General features: G+C 36.1%; 1 protein-coding gene and 1 long non-coding RNA gene across 12 annotated transcripts; one reads left to right on the forward strand and one right to left on the reverse strand.

Moving 5' to 3' along the window:
* On the forward strand, nt 1–25,891 carry LOC126914346 (phosphatidylcholine:ceramide cholinephosphotransferase 2-like). 11 transcript variants are annotated; one of them, XM_050718152.1, is made up of 6 exons: nt 1–596; nt 18,503–18,879; nt 21,867–22,077; nt 22,376–22,650; nt 22,776–22,951; nt 23,074–25,891. In XM_050718152.1, the coding sequence occupies exons 1-6, from the start codon at nt 535–537 to the stop codon at nt 23,227–23,229; spliced, it is 1,257 nt and encodes a 418-aa protein (XP_050574109.1). In that variant the 5' UTR covers nt 1–534; the 3' UTR covers nt 23,230–25,891. The 11 variants fall into 11 exon arrangements, with proteins under 11 accessions (XP_050574109.1, XP_050574116.1, XP_050574113.1 ...); XM_050718159.1 differs by lacking the exon at nt 1–596 and adding an exon at nt 1,269–1,649; XM_050718156.1 differs by lacking the exon at nt 1–596 and adding an exon at nt 1,269–1,605.
* LOC126914370 (uncharacterized) lies at nt 3,009–4,018 on the reverse strand. The gene is made up of 2 exons (XR_007709636.1): nt 3,794–4,018; nt 3,009–3,701 (listed from the first exon to the last, which is right to left on the reverse strand). It is a non-coding gene; the product is annotated as an uncharacterized LOC126914370 (long non-coding RNA).
* Nucleotides 25,892–25,967: the final 76 nt, after the last annotated feature.

A 25,967-nucleotide genomic window follows, 5' to 3' on the forward strand; every position in this document is an offset into this window, starting at 1 on the left:
GCGCCGCTTATAGGCTTTCCAGTGGAGACTCGACGAAAGCTCCACTGTCTTTTCGTTCACAACTCGAGTTTCACTGTAACGAGACGAAATGCGACCGTGGTATCCATCCGCGGAGTATTTCTTCAAGAAAGTTAAACGCCTACGAGATCGTAAGGACATTTAACAAGAAGATACAGAGAGAAAAAACGAAGAAGAGCTTTGTCGCGGTATGTCCTGGTGCTCGATATATATGTATATATCGTGATCGAAATTTCGGAACAACGTGCAACGATATTCGGGGACTGAAAAGGAATTTACAGAGGTCCGCGATGTGTTTTCTTTGTCGTTAGTTATTCGTCTATCTCTACGAGCACTTTGTTTTTGATTGATCGATAAGCCGTGAATTAGGTCGTCCACGAGTCGCGCCCTGAACAGAAACATACGCATACAATTTGTGAACAGAAAGTTGAAAAAATATTCTAAATTTGGTGTTCGAAAACGAGCATCAATCGACGTGTTCGACGATATTATATGTCTTGAGCGACGTCGACGTATATGATGAAATTTCAGCTGCTTGTAATCGAAACGGATAACTGCTGGAGGAAAGCGTTGCTTAGGTAAGTAAGTGAACGCGGATTTCCGAATAAGCTGCTTATGCTTTTAGTGCTTGTCACTAATGTTAGGATTATTTAACTATATAATGTTTAAACATCAATGTCTTCTTATCGTGTTAGATAATTGTATTGTGTTATATTATATCCGTCATGATAAGAGATTTGTGTTCAAATATTTAAAGTTAAGTCTAATGAATGACAAAAGATATGACCAATTATTATATAGCAATATTAACGTTAATTTTGTTAGGAACAGATATCAACTATCATTAATTTCTAAATATAATAATTATAAGGTTAAATTTGATTGGAAATCATTTGATTGTAAGTATTTTCTAATTAATATCTTTTAAAAAAAAGATTCAATTTTTTGTTCATTTATTAAAAGTGTAAATTTAAGATACATATTCATTTTATATTTTTATAGACTTTTATACAAAAGTATTTATTATTATGTTTTCTAAATATAGATATTATAGCTTTAAAACAATTATTTGACAATTAATTTTGCGATGATGTAGAAAATGAATACACCAATAAGAAAATTTTCAAAATACATTTGAATATACCGCTAATACACAAGTCGATAAAGTCAACGATTAACAACTGTTGGTAGTAAACTCCAATCGACTACAGGAATCGCCGCTATGCGCGTGTCGCTTTAAAGAATGTGATGGCTTGTACCAGAAGGAAAATGCAACAATGATTCAGAACGCTTTGGCTTTCTCAACCAGTTCTTCTCGTTTTACATTTTCACAGCCCTTTGGTTGACGCCATCTTCAATTTTTTTTTTTGTTTAAGTGTCAATTTTCTGGAACTGCATGGTACACAGTGGATCCCATAAAAACGTTGAGTGTGGGCAGTGAGTGTAATGAACAAACATCGTACGGCCGGTCATCTAAATTGAAATGATAAAGTGATCGCGATATGAGTTTGCGTCGTAGATCTAGTCTTCAACCATCCCTGAAAGATTGTGAACCAGAAAGGAGTCGTTAGCCATCCAAGTGCCCATGTAAAAGTTATTCACTTGAATTCTTCCCCTTTCAAGTATTGTTGGTTAGTTTACGTGTTATTTGATACATGTGTTTTTTTGCCTTTCTGTTGCACTCACGCGTGAACACATTGTCCTATCCGAGGAAAGTCGAGACCCACGTTTGTTGGTTATGTTTTTTCTTACAATTGTTTGCCGTAAATCGCACGCTTCTGTAGCACGTTGCTCGTAGTGAAAGAAAAAAAAGATAAAACTGAAATCGTAAAGTAGTGTGTGCATACGTAGAAATAAAATGCACAAGTTAAGATTGCCTGTCAAGGTTGAATTGCCCAGTGCTTTAACAAGGTATGCAGATATTTGATCTACAGGTATCGATACTGTTTTTCTCAACGTTTACGTATGTCGTAATAGATAAAATGAGTGTGTCTCGAAATTATACGTTTTCAGATTGTAAACAATCGTGTTGCGATGATGAACACATTAAAATTAATGATCTTTATTCTAATATTGTAACGTACGACACAATTTTGTTTCGAGTTCGCAGTATGTACTATCCTACTTATGTCTTTTCCAACACTTCAAAGTAGTTAGAGTAATTGTTCACTTTACATGTAAATATAGCATTGTTGTTATATAAAGTTGTAACAGTATAGAATGTAATATTTTTCAAACATATTAGTATCGATACAGTGTTGGTTAAGTTTATTAATGTTTCGAAATATTCATAATAATGTTTGTTCATGTTTGTAGCGATAAATATGCAAGTCATGCAAATTCAGAATTGTATCGTGCATGCTTTTCTTGTTGCTTTCGTCGGAGTAAGCATGAAACCGTTACGTATGCGTATACAGTATAGGATAGGATGCATTATTGTAGTATCACAGTTCAGTGAATTGAAGGATTTAATGCATTTAACTCATCTATGTTAACTCATTAAAAGACAGCTATGCCATTTTCACTCATAATCCAACTATTTTTCTTATATATCATCATATTGTCACTTCAAGCATAATGATTTTTTATAAACAAACTTACTACCTTATCGATTGGATTCATTATCAACTGCTCCAATATACAATTATTATTAAATAATAATATCAGTAATAAAAATAATGTATAAAAAGCCAATCAGGCTTATATACACTGTTTTTGATGAAGATAAGAAAGAAATTTACGCGTATCTATTATTACTAATTGTAAGACGTGGCAGCACGTGTGGTCGAACACGTGATTTGATTATGTTTTCCCCCTAGACAGATGTTTCGTTCGAAAACTGGTCGATAACCGTCATAATATTAATTTCAAGCAATCGTGATGTGCTGTTACTTCTGTCATAAGAAGTAACAGTTGATACATTAAAATTTTCTATTATGAAAATCGTTTAGGAATTTGTTATTTAGAGTTGTAACGGTTAACTCAGGAACTTTAATTGAAGTGAACCATAAAATTTATTTGTTTTATAACTGGATTTATAAAACTGTAATTTACAAAGTTTCTATGTTGAGAGCAAATTCGAGAGCTCCATATACATAGGGCGCACGTGAGGAGACGTTAATTCCAATATCACTACAATTCAGTTCATATGTTCAAATATCTCTTGTGGTATTTCTTAAGCAATTTTTCTTTTATTTAGATTCTAAATCGAATATATTAATTCAATTTTTGTATTAGTGTCAGATAATGTTCCATCTTTCCAGAAGAACGTTGAGCTGCGTAACCATTGGAAAATCGCAAAACATGAATATATATACTTGTCTTGCAAAATCTTTCTTATGGAAGAATGCTAATCATATCTGGATTAAGCTGGTGCTTGTTCCTCTACTAATTGAGCTGCAGTTGTTGAGATGTTCACGGCGCCATTCTTATGGAAAGCAGCTGACCTTGGCAGTCATAAAACCTAATGCACGCTGCAGGGCTTTACCCGCCTCCATCTAACTCTCCTACCATTCAAGTCCTCGTTTCTTGTGATTTGTCAAACTCGAACCTTTCGAGTAGTTTCTCTGTGGTCTTCGCTGGTGAAACATTAAGCACGGTGTCTCCTATGTTCCGGGAAATCGCCTTAACCGCGGTTCATAATTACCGTGTTTCATGTAAGTCGATTGGTAGTTAGAGTAGTTCTACGAAAGATATAATTCTACAATAGTTTTAGTGACAAAGAATTATAATTATTCAGCTTTACATTTTTAAGAGGATCTTGTACCATACATACCATGAGAACTATACCCAATATAACAGTTTGGTAGCTGAAGAGCCGGTAATAAGGTTAATAATTGCTTCCTAGTTTGTTTGTACAGTTTCTTACAAAATTTTCGGAAGTGCAACGAAAAGCTGGGAGTGAAGTGTTAAAAACAAAATGTGTTAAACAAGCAGAATGGCAATTTTTGTTAGAATTGGCGTATTGTGCGTGGTACGTTCTTCGAAGCAAGTGATCGATCGGTCTTAGTCCTCTGCCGAAGGGCGACGAGGTAAAGGCAAGATCCCTCTGAACCACCTGTGTATGTTCGAATGCGCGCGTGCGTGTTTGCTTCTCTGGGTACACGTGCACCTAACGGCTTGACCAGAGAACAGTACGAATCATTTGACTCTCAGTTGCTTACCTACGTTGCTACTTCTCGCAGTGTATTTTTGGCGTCCGTGCTTCTCATGAAACCTTGTACGGCCAACTGTGATTCTCACTTGATTAATGTAAATCAAAAATTGTACCGTGAGAAGTATTCGACGTTTGAATCTTGATTCTTCGATATGAATTTAGTTACAGTCACTGTTATTGACGATATTTGTGTGCTTAAACAGTGTAGATTTCCCAGAACGTTCTTGTTTATATATTTCTTCGAAAATAAAGTTATTTGAAGTACTGTCGGTAACGTGAATCGCGCAGGGACCTTCGAACCTGGCCGAGTAATGTAGTCGTAGTTACGTGATTCGGGTAGTTTTTGGTGTCGCACCTTTCACGAGACCTTGGTACAGTCGATTCGGACTCCTTCGTTTAAAGCTGTGTTGCTGGACATTCGTCACGGAAATCATGACAGTCTTAAGGTGATCTCCTTCTTACTTGTGCAAGTGACAAATCAAGTACTGTTAATGGTGTGGATTTATGTGAACGATTACCATTAAGTTTCGTCGAAAAGTTTCGAGACATCAAGTACGTAAAGTATCGTTAGTAACATGTGTCAAAATTTACTTCTTTCATCTTTCTGAAACGGTGTAAATGTAATTATATATATATTTTCACGATCTTTGCCTTTCGTACACATATTTTCTTTTTTCGTCAATTTCACGATTAATGCATTCGACGAATGCCAACCTATTTACTGGCACTCCCTCAATGTTTACGCGTCAATGAAATTTCTGATCGTATACGAAACAATAGTTTGTTCGATTCCCAAGTATTTTGGTTTATTAAGGAAACTAATCGTGTCCATATTGAGCTGCACATAAGGATGTTATAGTATTATATTTAATAATGCGGTTGCTAGTCTACCATAGTCACGTACCATAACGTATCTAGTGTATTTCCCTCTCTTGTGGATATTGTGCCTATTTCGGTCTCTGTTTACGTCTTTCCTCTTTTTTCTAGCTTAATTATCAAGCTCTGTCGGTTAGTAGTATTATTTACGTAGCACACGAACATGAGACCGGTGCAAACTGTTATTTTGCTGGACATGTAAGTAGATAGAACTGCTGCTAAATAGATTTCGTTTCGCTTCTTTTTCTTTCTTGCATCGATACTGATGCACTTGCAATATGTACGTCCAATAAATTTTGATGCGTATTATCAACAACATTTATTACTTATGCGTATTATCAGTGACTATTCGTCGACAGTCTTCCCTGAAAGTAACGTTTTTTTTTATGGATGTCTTTGCATACCAGCGAAGGACGTTTATTCATCGGTAACTTACGTAAGAAAGTAATTATCTTTTGTTTATAGTTAGATTTGTATGTGTTACGAAAATGTGTGTTTGAAAAAATGAGGAATGATCGATAGAGGCAACACAATGCGTTAGTGTAACTTATTGGCAAGGTGTGACAAATATTCTAGTTGGCATATCGAAGTTCAAGCCAAAACAATGTCATTAACGATTAGAAATATATTTAATATAATTCAATTGTGTAATGCAAATTGGAAAAAAATATTCATATCGAAATACGACGTATTTTTGTATCACCACAAAATGTAAGTTTGTAATATTATATCTTTATTACATATAGAGAAAGAATTGAAAATATCGCTTTTTGTTGACTGTTGTGCCATAACTTGTTTCTGCGTGTTTTGAAGCTTAGAGAGCGTCAAGGTGAAGCAAAGTTGAGTTTGTCCGAAAAGAACTATCGTTTACTTTTTAAAAACGTTATAGTACTGTTTAGATAACTTAGAAACGTATATAACCGATCGTAAATTTGCTATACTAGTTGATACGATGCGCTTGGCTGTGAATTATTGGCATTGATTTATTCGTTCGTCTAACAATTGGTACTCATCCTACACGATTTTTGCATTTGTCAGAAACAGTGCTTCATACTTGAAACCGTGTCTATAGAATGAAATCGATACATACCTATAATATGCGAGAAATTGAGGAAAAGTTGGGACCGTCGTTAGTACAGTACCATGTAATATAGTGACTCACGACATATTTTATGAATACATTATATATGTAACATAAAACATTTTCGAATTTTATTAACATTATAGTGAGAACATTAACATTGTCATGTTAATATCGGTGAAGTTTGAAATAAGTTTGATAATGTACATGAAAGTTACAACATATATAATAGTAGATAAAGTATATATAATATTTCTCAGAGATCATAGGTATTTATGCAATCAATTACCCATTATATTAATAAGCCTCGATATTTAGGTAGGTCATTTGTAGCACTTATTATATGTTTAAGGTGGCTATTCATGCCGTATAATATATATTTAGTAAATGCAGTAAATATTTTGTAATTTTTATATACATTTTCAGATTAGTTCTAAATTTAACTAATATAATCATGGCAATCGCGTCTCATTATATATAGTGTTAATGAAGTTTCAAAATGTTTTATACGATGCACATAATATGCACATAAAAGTTTTCTACAGTAAGTTAAATACTTTCGTGAGCCACTTTATGTATGCCGCAGTAGCCTATATATGTGTAAAATCATTAATCGTTTAGATTGTAGATGTGTGTATGACACTGGAAAACAAGTATCAGGATAGTTTAACTAGTCTTAAGGAAGCAATTCGCGTGTACGGTGCGATCTGAATTTACGGCGTGCATTATTGAGCACTGAGTTAGGAATCGTTGAACCGATGATAAATGGTGAGGTCAAATACAATGTGATAGCGATAGCGTGATTAAAGTTATATCAGATTCTCTGAACGTAGACTGTTCGGTCACGTGATCGTGATTACTTGTCTCGATAAGAGACCACGCAATATCTAATACTTCGAAACAGATTAAAGCTATTTTTAAATATAGGAAATATTAGGAGCCACAGGTTCACGGGAACTTGTACATAAATAGTGACTAGAAAATGTATTTGCATACCATTATATTTATTATAGCATTTACATAACAATTGTTTAGGTTAAAGTACATTGAATTTCATATCATTAATACACTGAAAATAAAATATAAAACTTGATAAAAAGAAAAATATTTTCTTGGAAAAAATAGACTTCGATCTCTTCTTTTTTAAATTTTGTTTTAAATTGTGCACCTGTCGATTCATCGATCTGTTTGAGCCTGCAATAGAAAATTCGAATGTCAATTATTGTAGGTGGAACTGTGAATCAATTACTGGGAAAGAGGAAATGAGTCACAGATCGGGTGTGACGTAAATACGTCTTTTACAATGAACTCCGAGTTTCCGCGCCGTACCGGAATCATTGTCGCGATGACGTTATTGTTGGATGCATTTTACATTCGTCATACTGCGGTCTCGCGTCTGCTGAACTATTTTCTTATGATTAATGCACTGAGAAGTAGATGTATTGGACATATAAGACATTGAACTCATTAAGAAATTCATTAACGTTTCAGAAAATTTTCTATTAATGTTTCGAAATTTTTATACTTTTAAGGAACGATTGTTTAACATTAGCGGCGAGATTAACGTGCATACCAATTTTGTTTGATCATTATCAGACATGAATCATTATTATCGCTAAAAGATTCAGTTAAAACAGTTCGTAATCTGGTTTTAATTGCCTTTAATATCTTCTGAACCGTTGATGATCTTATCGTTTCGAAACGGCCGGTCTATATATAAACTATAACTATGATATACATAAACTCTTCATTTTATTTAATATCGATTGATTAGTAATTTGTTTGGAATTTTAGAATTCTTCGAATGTACTCGGAATGTGTATATTATTTTACGATGGTTCCTGTGCGCGACTAGCTATTTGGACAATTACGACGGCGCCAAACGTCGACACGGATGTTTTGTAATTGTGCACATGTTGCAGCTTAATATGGCGAATTGTTGCGTAATTGTATAAACTTCTAGATTTTTCTTGTCCAAGCCAGCTACGTCTGTGTCGTTCTAGAATTGCGGTGATCTGGAAATATGCAGCTGGATCAATACCTCTTATAGTATCTGCGTTGTGCCTTATCGATTGTTGCTTACCTCGTTGGCTGCATCTTTCTTGATTTCACGCGACGTTACGCCAATGTTGCTTAGGTATGTGGCAATTACCGAAATCCAGATAATAATTACAATTGGAAGTTTAAATCGGACATAAACGATCAGCGATGTAACCGATCATTTAGATAACAGATACTGTTTATCGATCCGTATAGAGGTGATTTATGTAACTTTAACATTAAATCAATGTCTGCTACGATCTGTTTTTCTATTGTTCGCTTTTACTTTGTTGTTGGCTACTATTTCAATTAAATCTTTTTTGTACTTAGTAATCATATAAGAAACTGTGAAAGATATATTTAAGTTGACAATTTATCGGTTATATATATTTAGGATTTGCCTAGTTACCTATAATATAAATATTCTTTTTCTTTTTTTAGAGTTAAATAAGGATTTATATATCGAGGGGAAGTTCTTGCTTATAAATTGATAGTTTTTCTCCATCTTGTCTCTTTACATTTATCGAATGACGCTAGGAAATTATATATGTGTCAGCCATCCCATTTTCAATATTACTCTGCAATATATTTTTATCGGGAGAAGTTATATAAAATTGCATTTCCACAATTTATCGAAAGCATAAGCTAATTGTTTTACGACAGGTGATTCTTAATCTGTCATCATCGTGCCAAGTGAAAGCTATCTGACCTACTGTATAAAATACTGTTCAGTTTTAATAAAAAATTGATAGAATAGCAAAAGATATCGAATTTTCTTCGAATATACAATTCCAAAACCAAAACACTTGTTAGAACTAGAAAGAAAAGGAATATCTCCGACCAGTGGTGAAGGAACACACATTGACTATACAATCGTTTAGCTAGACTATCGGTTTTTTAATCGGCTCATTGTATCGAGAAAACTTTGCCTGGCAACGATAAGAAAATTAATTGCTCGTGGAAGAAGCCAGTTACCCTCAATGCATTCTGCTGTGCGTTGGAAAGCGCAACGATCGTTCGCGAAAGAGATCACGATAAATATTTATTCCGTCTTTCATTGTTACCATTCTTGAAGCGGCTCATTCCCTGAATTATTTTTCCAATTCGATCAACACCGTTTAATTCGTTTTCTCTTCTGTCTTCTTTTGAAATTCTAATTTATCTGTACAAACGACACAAGTATATATATATAAAATTTTGGATTGGTTGGTCATTTTAATTTTTCTTGCTCGATTTCACGGTATTCGATACGAAAGTTTGATCGAAGTAATCGTTTGCTGTTATTTACGTTATGTTTTATCGTTGTGCATTTTGGGATATATTCGAGTTGATAAGCCCGATACCTATACAGGCGAATGGTTCGTTTGTATCTTCTGTGTCACCGTCTGCATCACGACGATGTTGCGGATTATAAATGATTAAACCGTCAGTATTTCTATGGCCTACGAAAATATTACTTGCTACGGGTTTAAAGTTCTTAGCTCTGGTGATTAAATAACGTGTGAGTCGAACGTTGAACGATGTTGAATCGCTTCAGCTTGCTCGATTGGGCTCGATCGAATTGTTCAACGAGCAGTCCATGTGCTGCAATTGCTTCGAAGGATGATGAACATGATGATGGAACGACATTTGATGGAACGAATCAGATTAGTTTGTTTCGCCTCATGGACGTTCATGAGAAAGCAGTTACGGGTAGAAGTAAAGAATTACTGGTTCGTCGGGAAAATGAGGCGGTGCAATCTAAAAGTTATTCGATAAGATGCGCAAATGATGTTCCATTTGGCATAGTGCTCGACGTTAGAAGGTAATTGAAATACACATTAATATAGAATCTACGTAATACATGGAAATATTTTTCTATTTTATAATTTTCTCAGTCGCGCTGGTAGAATAGATATCTTGACAACATTTTTTCTTCGTTTTCCATCATGTCCCGTTATTTTAGCGAGTAGCAAGTTAGGCTGTTTGTCTTTCACGCGAAAGTTTCACGACTTTTACTCCTCCGCGTGTTTTTGTCGACCATTCGCGAGGGGACGCAATCTCAAGGAAACGCGTCAACGTTACGATTTTACAATCGACGCCACGAAACTGATCGATCCCTTATTTCGTTTAAGATAATAGAGGTAGTTGAATTAATTATAACGCTGAGATAACAGGTTATAATGTATTCTTTATTCCAACAACAATTGTAGACAAGATGATTACGTATTAATATTACATATTAATTAGATATATGTTGACTGAGTTAAAGTAGTGAACCCAGTGCGGAGATGTTGACTGATCTGTAGTCGTAGATCCAGTAAAGTTCGATAACGATGTTGTCGCAGAGGAAAACTCTTGCTGGGTGTTGGTCGTTCCACCACCGGTCGCTTGCAGGTGAAAATCTCGGGAAACATGGGAAAATCCACGTTTCCCCACATTTTACCTGATGGAGCAATAATCATAAGGAACATTTTGACTAGAAGGTATTTTATCCCACTTAATGGTCTTAGTGGTCAAATCGAATTGCTTAGTTTTACGATAGTTCCTTATGTTTATTACGTTTATTATGTTTATTTGTTCCTTATTATTAGTTTCGGAATAAATACGATTGTATAGTTCCATGGTTTATTAACCTGTTGCTAAAGTCTCTTTAATAGCGATAGTTCTATACACTTCGTTTGTATATAGCATCGAATCGATAGGAAATAACTGGTTACATCACTCGTTGTCGTTGCATTTTACGAATTCGATGATAAATATTTCGAAAAGATTTGTGTGAAAAAATAATAGCGGCTTGACTCCTCGGGCTTCAATATCCGATAAAAGACAGTCATGCGCTAAGAATGCAGGTTTCCCCGGCATGTTGACGGTAAAAGTTGCTCGATACGGTACGGTTTCAATTTCGAGAATGTTCATATCGATTCGAAATCGACCAACGACGTGGAAAAAGGATAGAATGGAAAACCTTGGGAACAATCGGCTCAAGCTATTTTATTTGGCTTACCACGAAGAATTACGTGACCCTTCGTCGGAAACGCGAATTCTCTCCCGGAAGCATCGCCTGGTTTGTCATGTACGTGGATTTTTTAATAGAATCGGTCTTTTAATCTAACATGATAAATTGCTATTTCTACAGAGCATAGAATTATCTTTGATCAGAAGTAAATAGATAGGATCAAGTGTTGACTAGTCTTAGATGTATTTTGGTTCTTTGGATCAAGGTGATGTTCAAGCTTGAGCAAATATAAATATACTTTGTTCGATATTTCGTAAATACCTTCATACATAGCTAAATGTATTTGAAATATTATCTATCCATATAGTGTGGTATTTTTCCACCCTGAATTTTCCACAATAGCGAGTTAGGTGATTGAAACTGAGCCAAATCCTGTTACTTGTGACTTCGTTTTCTATTCTATCGATATTTCTTGGAGAAACGTTTCGATGAATTCGATATTAACGAGTGGCAAGCTTACGAGCTTTCTCGTAAGTATACTGCGGATGTTCATGCATCTACAGGAAATTTAAACATAAATACATATAACATATACATAATTATATATACATAAATATATATAACATCTAAAGTATAGTGCTATATAGTAAAGTACTAATTTTGACCTATAACGGATGAAACGAATCCCTGTTCTACTCTTCTCTTCTTAGTCCTATTTTTTCAATTGAGTTCACAGTCTATTAGATAAACAAACTAATTCGGAAAAGCATCGAGTCTTGCTACGCGTAATTTTAGAAGCACTTGCATCGACTACTAAAATATCATCTTAAAAGCTGTGGTAGGACTGTTTAAAGCATCACCGTGTGTAAATGGATTAATAAATTTGTGTTTACTCGGTCTGTGCTGAATCAAGGGATCCATGTTGTCCGGCCGACCGGCCGGCCGGCTGGTTTACTTCGATCTATTTTGCTCCTGCGATTTGCTAAATGCAATCATACGAATTCATTGGCTGACAGGTTTAACCCTAATACGAACTGCAAACTTGGGAAGCCTCCTATCGGCGGACAATAATTTCTTTGTCGTTCCCGTGCTCATCGTTAATTATAACCATGCGTCATCGTGTTATTCGCGGCATCTACCGATCGAGCTATTGCTCTCGTTACGAGGTGATTAATTTAATTATTACAGGGAAATTAGTTGTTCGTGTGATTCGTTCTTATTCTTTTATTCATTTTAATCCTTTGGAGATTAGTAGTACGATATGTACCAAGAAAACTTAGGAAAATCGTTGGATTGCGTTAATTCTTCTGGCACCATTCAAATCTACTGGCACATAGAATATTGTACGTAAATGGAACTGCATATCCTATTTTCTAAATTATTGATTAACCTATATTTTTTTAAAGCTTATTAAAGCTGATATTATTATATCACAGGGTTCTTTGCCAAAGGAAAAAAAGCGATATAATTTTGTTTGTTGCGGTGTGTTTTGGCAATAATTTAGATTATAAGAAACCGTCATGAAAACAAGACGACATATTTCCGGTGATTTTTGTTTCAATATGTTTTCCGTTAGAACAAAGGTATCCTTTTTGTTTTGTAAAATTTTCGGACGCAGCTTTACGAGGTCGTCGAGATGATGGAAAGTCGCTCGAAGACCATGAGGGCCATAAAGATTATGTCATTGTTGTGTACCTGGCGCGTGAAATCTTCTGAAGGTTACCAGGATTACGCTGGTCATTATTAACATTCAAAGTCATCTGAGAAATTCATCAAAATTTCGGTATCTTCTTTAATTGTTCACTAAGATATTAATCATCTAAATCGTCGATAAAAGTTTGTAAGCTAAACAAAATTAATGAAACGCTAGAATGTTATACATGTATTATCTTTCTCGGAAGAAACACTCATAACCGATAGTTCGCATGTTTAAAAGCAGTTATGACGGTAATCTTTTACATAATATTTTTAAACACCGCGACCATCTTTTTCACGTTATCGTTTTTGAGCAATACGACTCTGAATGAACCAACGTGACGGTGACAACAGGAAATATATACATGGTGTCTCGGCTAAACTGGACTAATCTTCTTACATTTTCGTCAGCTGATAAACAATGACTCGCCGTATAGTAGCGGGAACTAAATTTAAATACTTACGCACGCGGTCGGAAAATCGAAAGAACGTGCATGAAAGCACAATAGACCTAACGCTGTGCGGCCTACAAAAAATAAATTCTCACATTCTTGAAACGATACAGAAGATTGTATGAAGATTCGTATTTCTCTGCATAATTTAGAATCTCTGACGCATTTATCATTTTATTTGTTTGTTTATTCGACAAACGGAAAATAGCATTTTCCGCGAGTTACACTTGCATGGCAGAAGTAGATTAATCGTCGAAGGACGGCAACAGTTGCGAGTACAGTCTGCGAGATGGGAATTGGGTCATTTATAATCTACATAATTTTGAAGTATGCTTTGTGTGTACGGGACTTGAAGCACCGGAAGTCAACGGAGTCAACTTATTCGGAATACTTTGTTATATTTCACTCGACGTGAGGCGAATCCCTTCTTCTTTTTTTCTTTTTTAGACATCCAAGATTTCTCCGTTGTAACCGGAACTGCACTGCGCACCGGTTTATATATCGTCGTCCATAAATCGTGGTATAAGTGGAGTGAGGGAGATTCTATGGCTGAAAATAAGGCAAAAGCAGAGAATAACAGAATTGCATTGAAGGTTCTTTCGGAGAAAAATGCATTTTAAAATCAATTGAATACACGTGTACATCTCATCGATAATTGGCGTTTGGAATTTGATTATAGATTGCGACTTTAAATATAACTCTTATTTGCTATCAATATTTATCTAGTAATTACTTTTTCGGTTTGTGAATATAATAAGAATAGGTGATGGTAACGAACCTTCTATTCTAATATCAATAGTCAACATTTCGAACAATCGATGACAAATAAGCTCTAACATTCTATAAACCATTTTATCTATACAAAAAGAAACATGTATATAAACAGCGGCAGAAATAGCACACTGCGTGATATCAGTGATATGAATCAAGTGCACGTGTATTATCAATTTCTTTTTGAACTATGTATTCTTCAAAATTCATTTTGCTTGTATTCTTAAACTGTTGGGAAAGAAGAAAGCGCAGAAAGTGCAGAGAATCGATTGATCGGGCGCTAACTAAAATTTCGTTCTTACAAAAGGAGTTCCATTGTATTTGAGCTACGAATTATCGCTCATCTCGTATATTAAGACGGCAATCGGTTCCTCGGCGTAACGTGACATATTTTTCACTACTCCGAGTTGGTGTAATTTATGCGAACGGTCGACAACGGAGGTAAAAAATGACCCAGTTTCCGACAAGCTACGATACAGGCATTCGAGCAGGAAGCAATCGAGGAGATCCCGGTCGAGCATCCTTGTCGGTGTTTTTAGTCTTTCGATCGCTAAGAGCAGTTCGAGCGAGAAACTAAAAAGGAAGAAGAAAAAAAAGTCGGGAACGCTTTGAATCGGAACGCAACGCCCACGATCGCGAAGCAGAAATGAATTGACGCATGCTTTTTCGCGTGTTGCTCGATCAAGAATATTTCTATCCACGCTTAGTAACCAGTTATTCGGAGCGGCCTTCGCGAAAAGCAAGGAGCCATTCGTGAAAGAGAACGCGATAGGAACGAGCAAGGATATCGAGATTAATTCAACAAGATTCGATGTCGAGGTAGACCTGTTCGTTATTTCATTCGATCTCAACATGGATGTCTTGTAGATCATTGAGATTTTTTTGAACGTGACTCATATACAAGTTAAGTTGATTGAGACTTGGATTTGTGGAATCCTGAAAGCATTTTTGTCGTAAAACTATGGAGAAAGAAAGCACTTGTTATGCGATCAATATCCAAATTGTTATAAATTGAACTTTCGCAGCGTACTACGTTTACTATTTACAGAAATTCCGGATATTCGCAACTATTCAAAGTTACCTACGAAGAATCTTATTTTATACTATTTTCCAGTGATTGTTTCTGTAGTTAAACATTCACTTGTATATTACTCTTTCACTTAAATTGATTTCGACCATCGCGTTTTCGACATTTTGAACTTGCCAGTTTTTGTCGCTGTCGTAAAAAAATATTCTAAATTTTAAGTGAACGCGCGAGTCATTTCACGTTGTTTTTCTTTTTTTGTATCTAACGCTATCTAGGAAAATTTATGCGATCGAAAGTTTCAAAGATAAAGTGGAAAGGTTTCAACATCTACCTAGGTTGGAGTGGCTATTCAAGAAATGATAAATGGGATGGATGGAGATTCGAATCTAGGTCCAATAATTTTCTAGATTCCTCTTTATCTCATGCCAGATCTTCCGATAGGGAATACGAAGATAAAGTGGAGATTATCGCGAGTAGCATGAGGTAGTCGTGGCGAATGTTACGAGAAGTTTGGTTGCCACGTGGTGAAGCAACTCGTCGATAGAGTAGCTCCAGTTGGGTCAAAGGGTCGTTGGTTTGGAACGACGTCACGTCGTAAAGGTCTCATTTGGGCGCTTATCGGGTTACGGAGGTTAAGTCCTGAGTTCCTCTGCGAACGGTCACATAAAAGTCGGGATATTGTTTCTGGAATTTCTCCTTCTTCGTGCCTCTAGAGGACGTTGTTAATAAATTCCCGCCTACAATCCTAATTGCCGTTAATTTCACAAGCGTAGTAAAAAAAGGGTTTATCGATGTTACAAACGAGCAATCACTAAGAGTAATTTGACGAATCATTAAGATACAAAAATAATGTACCATTTGAACGTTTACCGAGACTAGAGATTCTCACAAATCCGCAGGAAGTTACATAAACGTTGGTTGTTAGCTGGTATTACTTCTTATGGATGTGCACACTGAAAATAATATTCCATGATAATTCAGTTTACTGTGCTATTTTGGCATTGATGCGTAATTTCTCGTCTTATCAAACGGTATAAAGTACCGCTGGCTTTCATGTCGTTCGAACAGCCATCGAATTATCTGCGCAGGATTTATCGCTTTATTCAGCGCGCAGAACGCGAGATCCGCCTACAAGAAATCACCTTATCGGTGGGTGCCACCCACGGATCAGCTTTTCTTCGTTTGCATCGTTTTACGCCTCGTCACGAACAGCAAAGGATCTTTCGGACGTAAAAAAAGATGAGAAAAAGTGAGTCATCGGGAGGGATAGCATTTTCGAACGAGTTCTCGCCTTTTCGAAAGATAAATCAGTAATTAACTATGATTCACATTACTTGTTGATGAGCGGTATCTCCTGGCTTGGAGTTAATTAAACTCGAATTATCAGATAATAGATCCATCTTGAAATAATTTTTGGAAGAATTTACTACCGAGTCGAACGATTAACGTTGAAAATTACAAATCAGCGTAACATTAAAATCGATAAACGAAGAAATTTAAATTGCCAGAGAAATTTGGATATACCTCCTGTCTCATTCTTTCATTTTGTACTTCTTTCTCTTTTCTTATTTCGTGTTACGATATGTTACTCTTCTGCACACAGTGACTCACGAAATATTTGAACGATGCATTATGTGTATTATACAAAACATGTCGACATTTTATTAGTACCATCATGATTATACTGACAGAATTTGAAATCAACCTGGAAGCGTATATGAAACTTAGAAGACATTTACTGCTAATATACACTTGTTAAAAAATGAATATAAATCCATAAAACAATGGTCGTATTAAATATTGAGGCTCATCAATGTTGTACGTACTATGTTTCTAACAAATATCTTATAACTTTTATACATTTTCATGGAACATTTTCTTGACTTTTCAATCTTCAAACTCAACATTTTTGTTTGGTTCTTTATCATTATGATCATGATATTCTTATCATATCATACGCTATACAAAATCAAATTGTGCTAAATTTTAACAATATAAAAATGATAACCGTATTGACACTTCAAATACTTCGATAGAAACGTGATATTGCGTCATATATCAAATAATTTTTCTTATACAACGCACATAATATATTCGCAAAGGTTTCTACGAGTATGCAAGTACATATATACCTTCATGAGCCACTGCATTCCTTTAACAAATTGCTATGTTATGTTAGTAACGGTTAACATTTCCGTCCATCATCACGGACGCTAAGTACTACCAGCGGAACGTCTTTGCATTTCCCGCAAACTTCCTGTCCGGATATCTGGTTGGCCTCGCCCATCCCAGGATTTCAAAGCCTGGTTGGCTCGGTTGCTTTTAAAGCAAGCCACGTCGACACGTATCCTTAACACGATAACCTTTTACTCCAGCAGCGCGATGATAACTAAAAGTAGAACGTTATACCGGCTGCATCGTACAGCGTCAAATGATCCGGTTAAACGCGGACTTCTCGAATGTTTTATCGAGCGACGCAGACAAAACAGTTTGCCCTGATTTTTTGCTTATAAAGAGCAAGCTACGAATTTCCTTGGTAGGTGAAAAGATTGTTAAAAAGTAGGTAGGAAGCTGTGATAGAGATGTCTAGCCTGATCGAATAGTTGGCAAAGAAAAAGTTTCCTATATAGCCGGACGGTTTGGAATTCAGCGTACAAGCTGTCTATAAATAATCGTGGTTCATCTGCATTTAGATTGATACCGATCGTTCTCCGTGGCGCCATTAAATTGTTCAGTTGTTCAGCGGTTTTCACGAAGCCCAACAGGCGAGTACACGTCTGCCTTTGATTAGAAAATCTCGAGCCGAAGTTTCATTTCGGTTCTCTGAAAGATAAAGAATATATTAATAACGCATAACCGATAAATACACCGGGTTTCTGTAGATAAGTGCTGTTTAAAACAATGCAATTTTGTCGAACAAAGGCAATAAGATTTTCTGACGAAATGGTATAGTATCGCAATCTAAAAATAAATCTTTATTGTGTACTATGTTTATGCTATTTCTAGCGTATAGAATAACAGAAAGAAGAGACAGCGTGTTATTTAAAAAATATTTCACGGTCAAAAAAGCTGAAAATTGAAAGAAAACAATTTCGACTTACCATAAACAATCTCGAAGAACTTTACGGTCTCAAGAAGTCACCAATTTAATGGTAGTTAATCGTTTACGACGTTACGTAATATAATTGTCGATCGAAAAATTCCACACTATCGTTTGCTGCAACCTTACCTTTCATCTTAGAGACTGACATAGGAAGAAACTAAACCAGAAAGAGGAAAACCTTTGTATCTCTGCCAAGATTTGCTGGTTTCCTTTCGAAAAAAAAAAAAAAAAAAATAATGATGGAATCGTTCGTGGAATCCTTCGACTCCTCATGAAAGAGCTTTCAGTAAATCGGCACGTGGAACGACAAGCAATTGCAATGATACTTGCGTTTTTTGTTCACAGGATGGTATTGGACCCCAAGGTCACGAGTCTGCACAGTGATTACGGAAGCTTCGATCGACCATTGGGCGCCGGAGAGGGCCACGAGAGGGACGTCGAGGCGACGGTTGATGGAAGTAGCAACGGAATGGCACAATCGAGCGACATTTATCAACGGCAGCCATTATTACCTGGTGCACCGACCAAGGGCAAGGACAAGTGGTCCGGGGTGGCATCCGGTTCCGACTATTACGTGGATGACGAGGACGAGAAGATCGACAGTCTTAGCCGGCATCCTGGCATACCAAATGGCTCTGGAAATGGTGTCGTTAAGCTCGACATACCTGCGCCTCTTCGGGAAGAGCCCCGTTTTCCTAAAGAGAAATGGAAAACGTTTCTTGGTAAGGATAAACTCAGAACCTTTCCTATACTTCCCATTTACATAGTCTGGTACACGTGTCGAACATATGTCTTGAGGCACAATATTAATCCTTTTGAGAAAGAAGGTCACTGTTCTTCTAGGAGTATCGTTCACAATAGCATCAGGCGTGTAGAGATTGTTCATAACGATCAAGAAGAGTTTTCGTGAAGAACACTTGTTAACTTGGAAGATGGGATTTTAAGGCCTCTATAGCCATGAAGATACGATTTTACGTCCACTATGAAATTGCAAGAGTTTCTTGTGCGAGGAAAACGCCGTCGTTATACTGCAGACCAACGTTCAATCTAGCGATATCTGTCACGTGACAAAATTTTGATTAGATACTGTGGGGATGATAAGCAATTTCAAACAGAATACTGTGCTACAACGAGTTATGTAAAGAGAACAGCTGAGGAAAACTTCTCCTGTAATTTCGTCGGCAATGAACTCTCTTTAGGGCTGGGTCTCCTCTCCTCTATGTACGCTTCATTCACACGACGGGGTGTCCGTGGAGATCGAGATCGAGGTCGCTACGTGGCCTGGTATTTCGATGCAGATCTGCTCGAACGCTGCTCTAATGCAGAGTCATGCCCGATCATGTGTTCTTGAACGATGAATCCAAAACGATGGAGTCATTAAAACGAACTACCTTCGGTGTCCGTTAGGTTCGTTCTGCTTCTGAACTAGATCGTTGCGTGACAAGATTCTTCAACCATATTATCATGCACACGTTTCTTGTTATCGATGTGACGATTGGTGAAAGCATTGTTCGTAAACGTGTTTTGTTTCATTTATTATTATTGTAATATCGGAAAAAGGATAGGATTAGGATAATTTAGGTTTGTAAAATTCTAATACTATTTATTAAGATAAATAAAAATAACAGAGATTAATTGGACAGAGAACGATAAATGTTCAACTTGAACTAAAACACAAAAGTCTTATTCCGCTCAAATCACTCTCTATAACTCTCGTCTTCGGCATCCGCACTCGCACGCTCTCGCTTCTCAACTCATACTGTTCGCCTTTTGCATTCGTTCTCGCCGGCGTCTCAACTAACACCGCCTTTAGCATCTCTTTTGTCTTTTCCCGCCCTATCGCGCACGTGTCCCGAAAACGCCCGTGGCCAGGGTCACGCAGGCCTTCTCCACAAAACTGTTCACTTGAAAGGACCGACGACACATTGATGTACCCGACGATGCCGCGGCTCTCGCGACATTGTTTACGATTCGGCCGATATCTTAGGCCTTTTGTCCACGATACTACATTATTAATAACTTTATTAATAATTTATCTTTGCTTTTAAGGGGTTAAGGATAAATATATGATTTATCTCATAGAATGTTTCAAGTTTATATCTAGGACCAAGCAAACTTTGCTAAGTTTAACTTATAGTAATTTCTACATATGAAGATACATGTTATGGATGTAGAGAAAGTTTTGATTCAATTTGAGAAATGGTCATTAGAATGCATGTCTTAATACATCACCCGGTATGTTAATGAATGACGCAGATCCATTTCTTCGTTGTCCTTTGTAACTTATTGGGAGACTAAATTGTAAACTGTTCCATGAATGTTTGCGGATGTAGGAAACGAGTTTGAGGGTGGACTTTCGAAAAGCTTTTCCCTTGTTGGTAGGAAGCCAGAGCACCAGCTGAATTTTGGCATCGTGCCACTTCCTCTGAATGTGTGTTATTGTTGTACCAGGTTTCACGACGCAGCTTTTGATTAATATACCCAGTGCACCAAGATAAGTGCTCTTCGAAATAACGTTATAATTAATAGTTTCTTACGATGATAGAAGATTTGTCTCGTTTTCTTAACAAAATGCATGTTTGCCTGCTTCCTTCGTCGTGAAATAAGACGGCGAGCTAGATAATTTAATGCAAAGAGTTATTTTAATAATCTATAGAATATTTAATTCCATTCTCAGAGACCTTCCATAATAAGGGCGGAAAACTTTAATAATGAACCATCTTTTATAACAGCTCAATTATAAATTATTATAATGTCACTTCATGCGAGGTTGTTGAATCTTTTATTTAAAAAAAATCGATCAAACAAATTGATCTTGAAATTAACTTTGAAATTAACTTAAAAAAAGTGTACAAATTTTTATAAATTCTTAATACACCTAGTATATGGTACCTAGCATATGGTAAGCATGGGCCCGCGTTTTATTTTTGGAGTATATTGTTATTCGTTGTATCAAAGTAGAAAAGTGTATTCTCCAGAAAAGCGGGAGGCAGAGAGAGAGTTGTCGGTTAGAAATTTCGGAACAAGAGAAGCATAGGCGCGTAAAGTGGAGTAGCTGTACGTTCACCGACAAAAAGAAGGATAAATTGCGCCACGATGACTGTTACCTCCGTGCTGTATCGTGCGCGCACGATACGACTAACTGCGGTGACCCGCATGCTTGAATCACCGGTTTATTTTCAACCGACTGATATACATGTTGGCTACTATTGTTTGGAAGCTAAACGATGCACTATTGTATAGTTTTCTGGAGTGTTGTTATGTATTAGTTACGTCAATGATTAAAGGCACATGTCGTCGATCGATGATTGGATTATCTGGAAAATAATTTGAAAAAATATACATATGCTATTAAAAACTATGTACATATTGATATGATAAGTATTATGATATAAGCAAATTATAAAATTGTTTTTATGATTCATGATCACGTGGTAAGATTAGAGTATTTGCTTAGTTTTAAATACAATCCTTATATTTTTCTATTTCTGAGATATAATATTTGTTTTTAAAGTAAGTCTGATAAATTATAGCTTAAGAACGTTCAAAGTTATTTTATTGTGCTTTCAAAGTTACTATAAATTTTTAGAATGAATAATTCACATTTCAATTGATCTCGTTATCGCTGATAAGGTTTCTTTTTCAATTCGTTTGTTTATTTAGAAATTTGCAATTTTTTGTTCTAATGAAAGTGTAATTGGTGTTGCAGGATTTCTGTTCATGGTCGTGAACTTCATATTGACTACTGCGTCCCTTGCGATGGTGCACGAACGAGTCCCTGATCGAAATACATACGGGTCGCTCCCGGATATAGTGTTGGACAATGTCGCCGCTCAGGATTGGGCCCTTAACGTGTCGGAAGTTTTAATTATGATAATGTCCAACTCAGCGATGGTTTTTATTATTTTTCATAAACATAGGTATGTATTGTACACGAATATCAATGAAACCGATACGTGTAAATTAAAGTTTTTGCTCGACAGGCTTGGGTCAGAAATAGGACACAAGTAATTTTAGTATTAATATACTGCAACAGTTTTTAGATGGTTATCCTTTTAGCTTTATCTCAAATGTCCAAGATCTATTTCATTTTTTAAATTCCATTTTATCTTAAATTAAGCTAAAAAGATACCATTAAATTTTCGAATTTTTGGATGTTATTGTAGGCGATATTTAAAATTATTTTTATTTTACAAAATTTTATGTTGATTCTTCTAGGTTTATCGTTGTTAGGCGAATATTTCTCTTGATGGGACTGTTGTACATGATGAGGAGTATCACAATGTACGTGACGGTACTGCCTGTCGCCAGCAAAACGTATTTTTGCAGTCCTAAAGCAAACAATACGAGTCCGATCCTCGTTATAAAAAGGGTTTTGCAGCTCATTTCTGGCTTCGGCTTGTCTATAAATGGCAAGCACACTTACTGCGGGGACTACATTTACAGCGGTCATACAGTCGTGCTTGTACTTAGTTACCTGATTATAAAGGAGTGTAAGTATTTCCTCTACGTTATGGAGACATTTATATTTTGTTAAAATGTGCTAGGTATTTATCTAGAAAATGAAGAAGTATGAAGAAGTATTATCTAGAATCTAGAAGAATGTTTAAAAATGCAGATTCTCCAAGAAGGTGTCAACCAATTCATTGGCTTGCGGGCATTACTGTTTTTGTTGGGGTAATTATGGTCTTGGTGGCTCACGGACATTATACCGTGGACGTCCTCATAGCATACTACGTAACTACACGCTTATGGTATATCTATCATACGTTAGCTAATAATTCGCATCTTAAGGTAAGTTGTATTGTTTTGTTGAATTCTCTCTACTTTTATGTTAGAAAAAAAAAGTAAAGAAAAGAAAGAGACAAAGATAATGTATTCTGAAAACTGAAGAACATATTGAAATGTATTTACAGCAATATGAACCAAACAACTTTTTGGCCCGACTCTGGTGGTTCCCTATTTTTAAATATTTCGAGAAAAACGTGGGCGGCACGGTGCCACGACAATACGACTGGCCTTTACCCTGGCCTCGACGATTCCTTGCCAAGCACCCTAATCGGGACAGTTAATGTCTGTATTTGATTTCGCGATAGAGGCTGTCAAACAACGGAGTTACTTTGTTGTAATTTGTATATATATATATAAACATATATGTATACGTATCTAGGCTTACAAAAATGTGAAGATAAAGCTTTACTAGAGAGTGGTGCGAGAGATGTGTGTGCAAGTTCTTGTCATTGTAGACGAGTATGTTTGCTCTTTTTGAGACTTGACGAAAACTTGCGGTGTTCATTTCCTTAAAAAAAAAAAAAAAAAACAAAACAAAACTGACAGCAACAAAAAAAACGAAAAACTGTAAAACATGAACGATAGTGAAAACAGATGCTTGTACCGTCATGTTCGTTGTCGTCCAATCGCGAAACCTATTTTTGTTTCTTGATTTTGATACGACTTATACATACACTGTAAGAGGCTAGATAAACGTTAGACCGAGATATTTAGTCTCATGATGAATTCACGTAGAGGGAGGTATTCGAGAGTTACCAACAAATTAGTGTATAAAATAAAATGCTAGATATCTCTATTTTCAGATACTCCGAATGTGAAATACTTAGATGTAAAAAGAAAAAAGAAGGAAAGAAGTTACGCTACAGTAATCCGGTCGAGCGCGGTAAATGCGAAACTGTCTTGTTGAACGTAGCATTAACAAGCAACAGGCGATTTCTTTTATAAGCTCTTACTCCTTTGAACAACGACACGCATTGGAAAAATTGACAAAAGAGAAAAAAAGCGTCACTCCAATAAAATAACAAAAAAAAAAAAAAAAAAAAAGAAAAAAAATAGAAGAAGGTACAAGAGAAAAATATATGAAAGTTTTGTTTCCCGCGAGACCTTCCTCTGGCTAATCTATTCGAAATGCATTCTAATCTTTCGATTTCAAAAACAACCATTTTCTTTATGCTTACATGCATAGCGGCATGCCTTATTCCGATGAAAGTCAACTGGATAAATTGCAATTTTCGAACTTGTTAATCGGTCAATTGCCGTTCGTTTTCTATATTCTAGTTTTTCGTGTTGTAGGACTTTCCCTCGAAATTGAAATCCCTTTTTAAACGAGCATTTTTATCGTAGGAACAATTAGTGGATGATTGGCATAGTTTTAAAATTCAATCAATGATCGTGCAATTTCGTGGGACCAAGTACAGAGAGAACAATTGGAAAAAATAATACTTTTCGAGGTAGCGGCAGAGAATATAATTTCTTTTGTGATGACAATAGAATACGCGCATAACCGGAGCAGTATTTAGAATAGTTTTCGAACGTTTTTGCTCTATTTTTTAAGCTATGATTTTCAGCGTCTTGATCGACGCGTTGGCGTCGCAATGTGTTCCCGTTCGAAATTTCTTGCCTACGGTCAATATGATTAGAAGCCAAGTGTTATACTGTGTGTCAATAAAATTCGTGATTTCTCGGAATAAGGTCGTCTTTACAGTTTACATACACCAGATGTTGTCACGTATACGTGAAGATGTGGAGATGTCGAATTGTGCGAAGAAAGTTTGTGTTGTCGCTAATGAATCTCTGAATAATAATAATTGTAACAAAATGAAGTCTAACAAAGGTGTTTTTTAATAATTCGTTCTTTGTATGATTTCATTCTGTTCCTGTTTTTCTGGCATCTCGTAAACTCGCAACAATAATTCCTCGCGATTCTTGCTCCCCTCTATTCGTTGGAGGATTCTTCGGCTTTATCGTTGTTTTCCTTCGAGATATAGATAGCACAAAAACGCTTTGAAATTTCTACTGAGCCATGTGTAGACGTAAACGAAGAATGTTTTAACGAATCTCAATTATCTGTATAAAGGGAGAGAAAATAATTGCACGATGGAAGAATGATAGGAAATTATTCTTCGTCGTGATTAAAAGCGTCAAACTTGTGAAGTCTGTGAATAGTTTAAGTGATATTGTCAATGATTTGTTGTCTTCTGCACACGCGATTTATTGTTAATGCTCGTGCAAAGATCTCGTTATCCGTTGCCTGAATTGTCAGCGTTCCAGTAACGCACGTTCAAAGTGCGTAACATTTTTCGAAGTGGATGCGAACAACCACACGTATGGCCGATGATCCTGTTTCTCGTTTCATAACTCGTTTTCCGTTTCGATGCGCGCGCGGTCGAACGAATTTGACGGTCGACCGACAAAAAGAAGAAGAACAAAAGAGAGAAAAAAGACATTTTACGAAAAAAGAATAGTCAGAGTGGGATGAATTGAATAGAATCTATTGGCCCTTATATAATTAAGTCTCTTTCCGTCTGTGATGATAAACGAAAAAAAAGAAAAGACATGAGTTGTCGTTGTGCTAGTTTTCGATCGTGGAACGAGACACATTCGTGAAACGATTCGCATAACGTGCCCATTACAGCCATTGATATTTCTCCTTAACCCTCTATGGTCTGCTTTATTTAAATGAATTTTATAAAATCTTCCGGTTCTCTAAGTCGTTTTAACGAATCTGGTGTTTCTAAAATTACGATTGAGTAATTGATAGTAATGACATGTAATGGACCGTAGGGGATTAAAACACTCGTATAGATGCGAGTATCGAATATACATATATATTTTAATAAGATTAAATGTGGTTCGTAGCGATACTCTTAAGTGACGCAATATTCTCGACGATGTTATTAAACTTAAAAAACGACAAGAAAAAAGAAAAAAAAAAAGACAAAACGAATCGTTCGGGCATACATATATATTTTTGGACGTGTGCATAGGTATACACGGGCCATCGAAACGATTTATTACA

Source organism: Bombus affinis, chromosome 3 (genome assembly GCF_024516045.1).
Source record: "Bombus affinis isolate iyBomAffi1 chromosome 3, iyBomAffi1.2, whole genome shotgun sequence".
NCBI lineage: Eukaryota > Metazoa > Arthropoda > Insecta > Hymenoptera > Apidae > Bombus > Bombus affinis.

Excerpts from the sequence above, each read along its gene's own strand:
- LOC126914346 (XM_050718150.1), top strand. The coding sequence starts at position 9,692 with ATGTTGAATCGCTTCAGCTTGCTCGATTGGGCTCGATCGAATTGTTCA. Across the intron at positions 18,880-21,866 it reads GAAATGGAAAACGTTTCTTG|GATTTCTGTTCATGGTCGTG; the intron begins GTAAGGATAAAC and ends TTGGTGTTGCAG. Across the intron at positions 22,651-22,775 it reads TTACCTGATTATAAAGGAGT|ATTCTCCAAGAAGGTGTCAA; the intron begins GTAAGTATTTCC and ends TTAAAAATGCAG.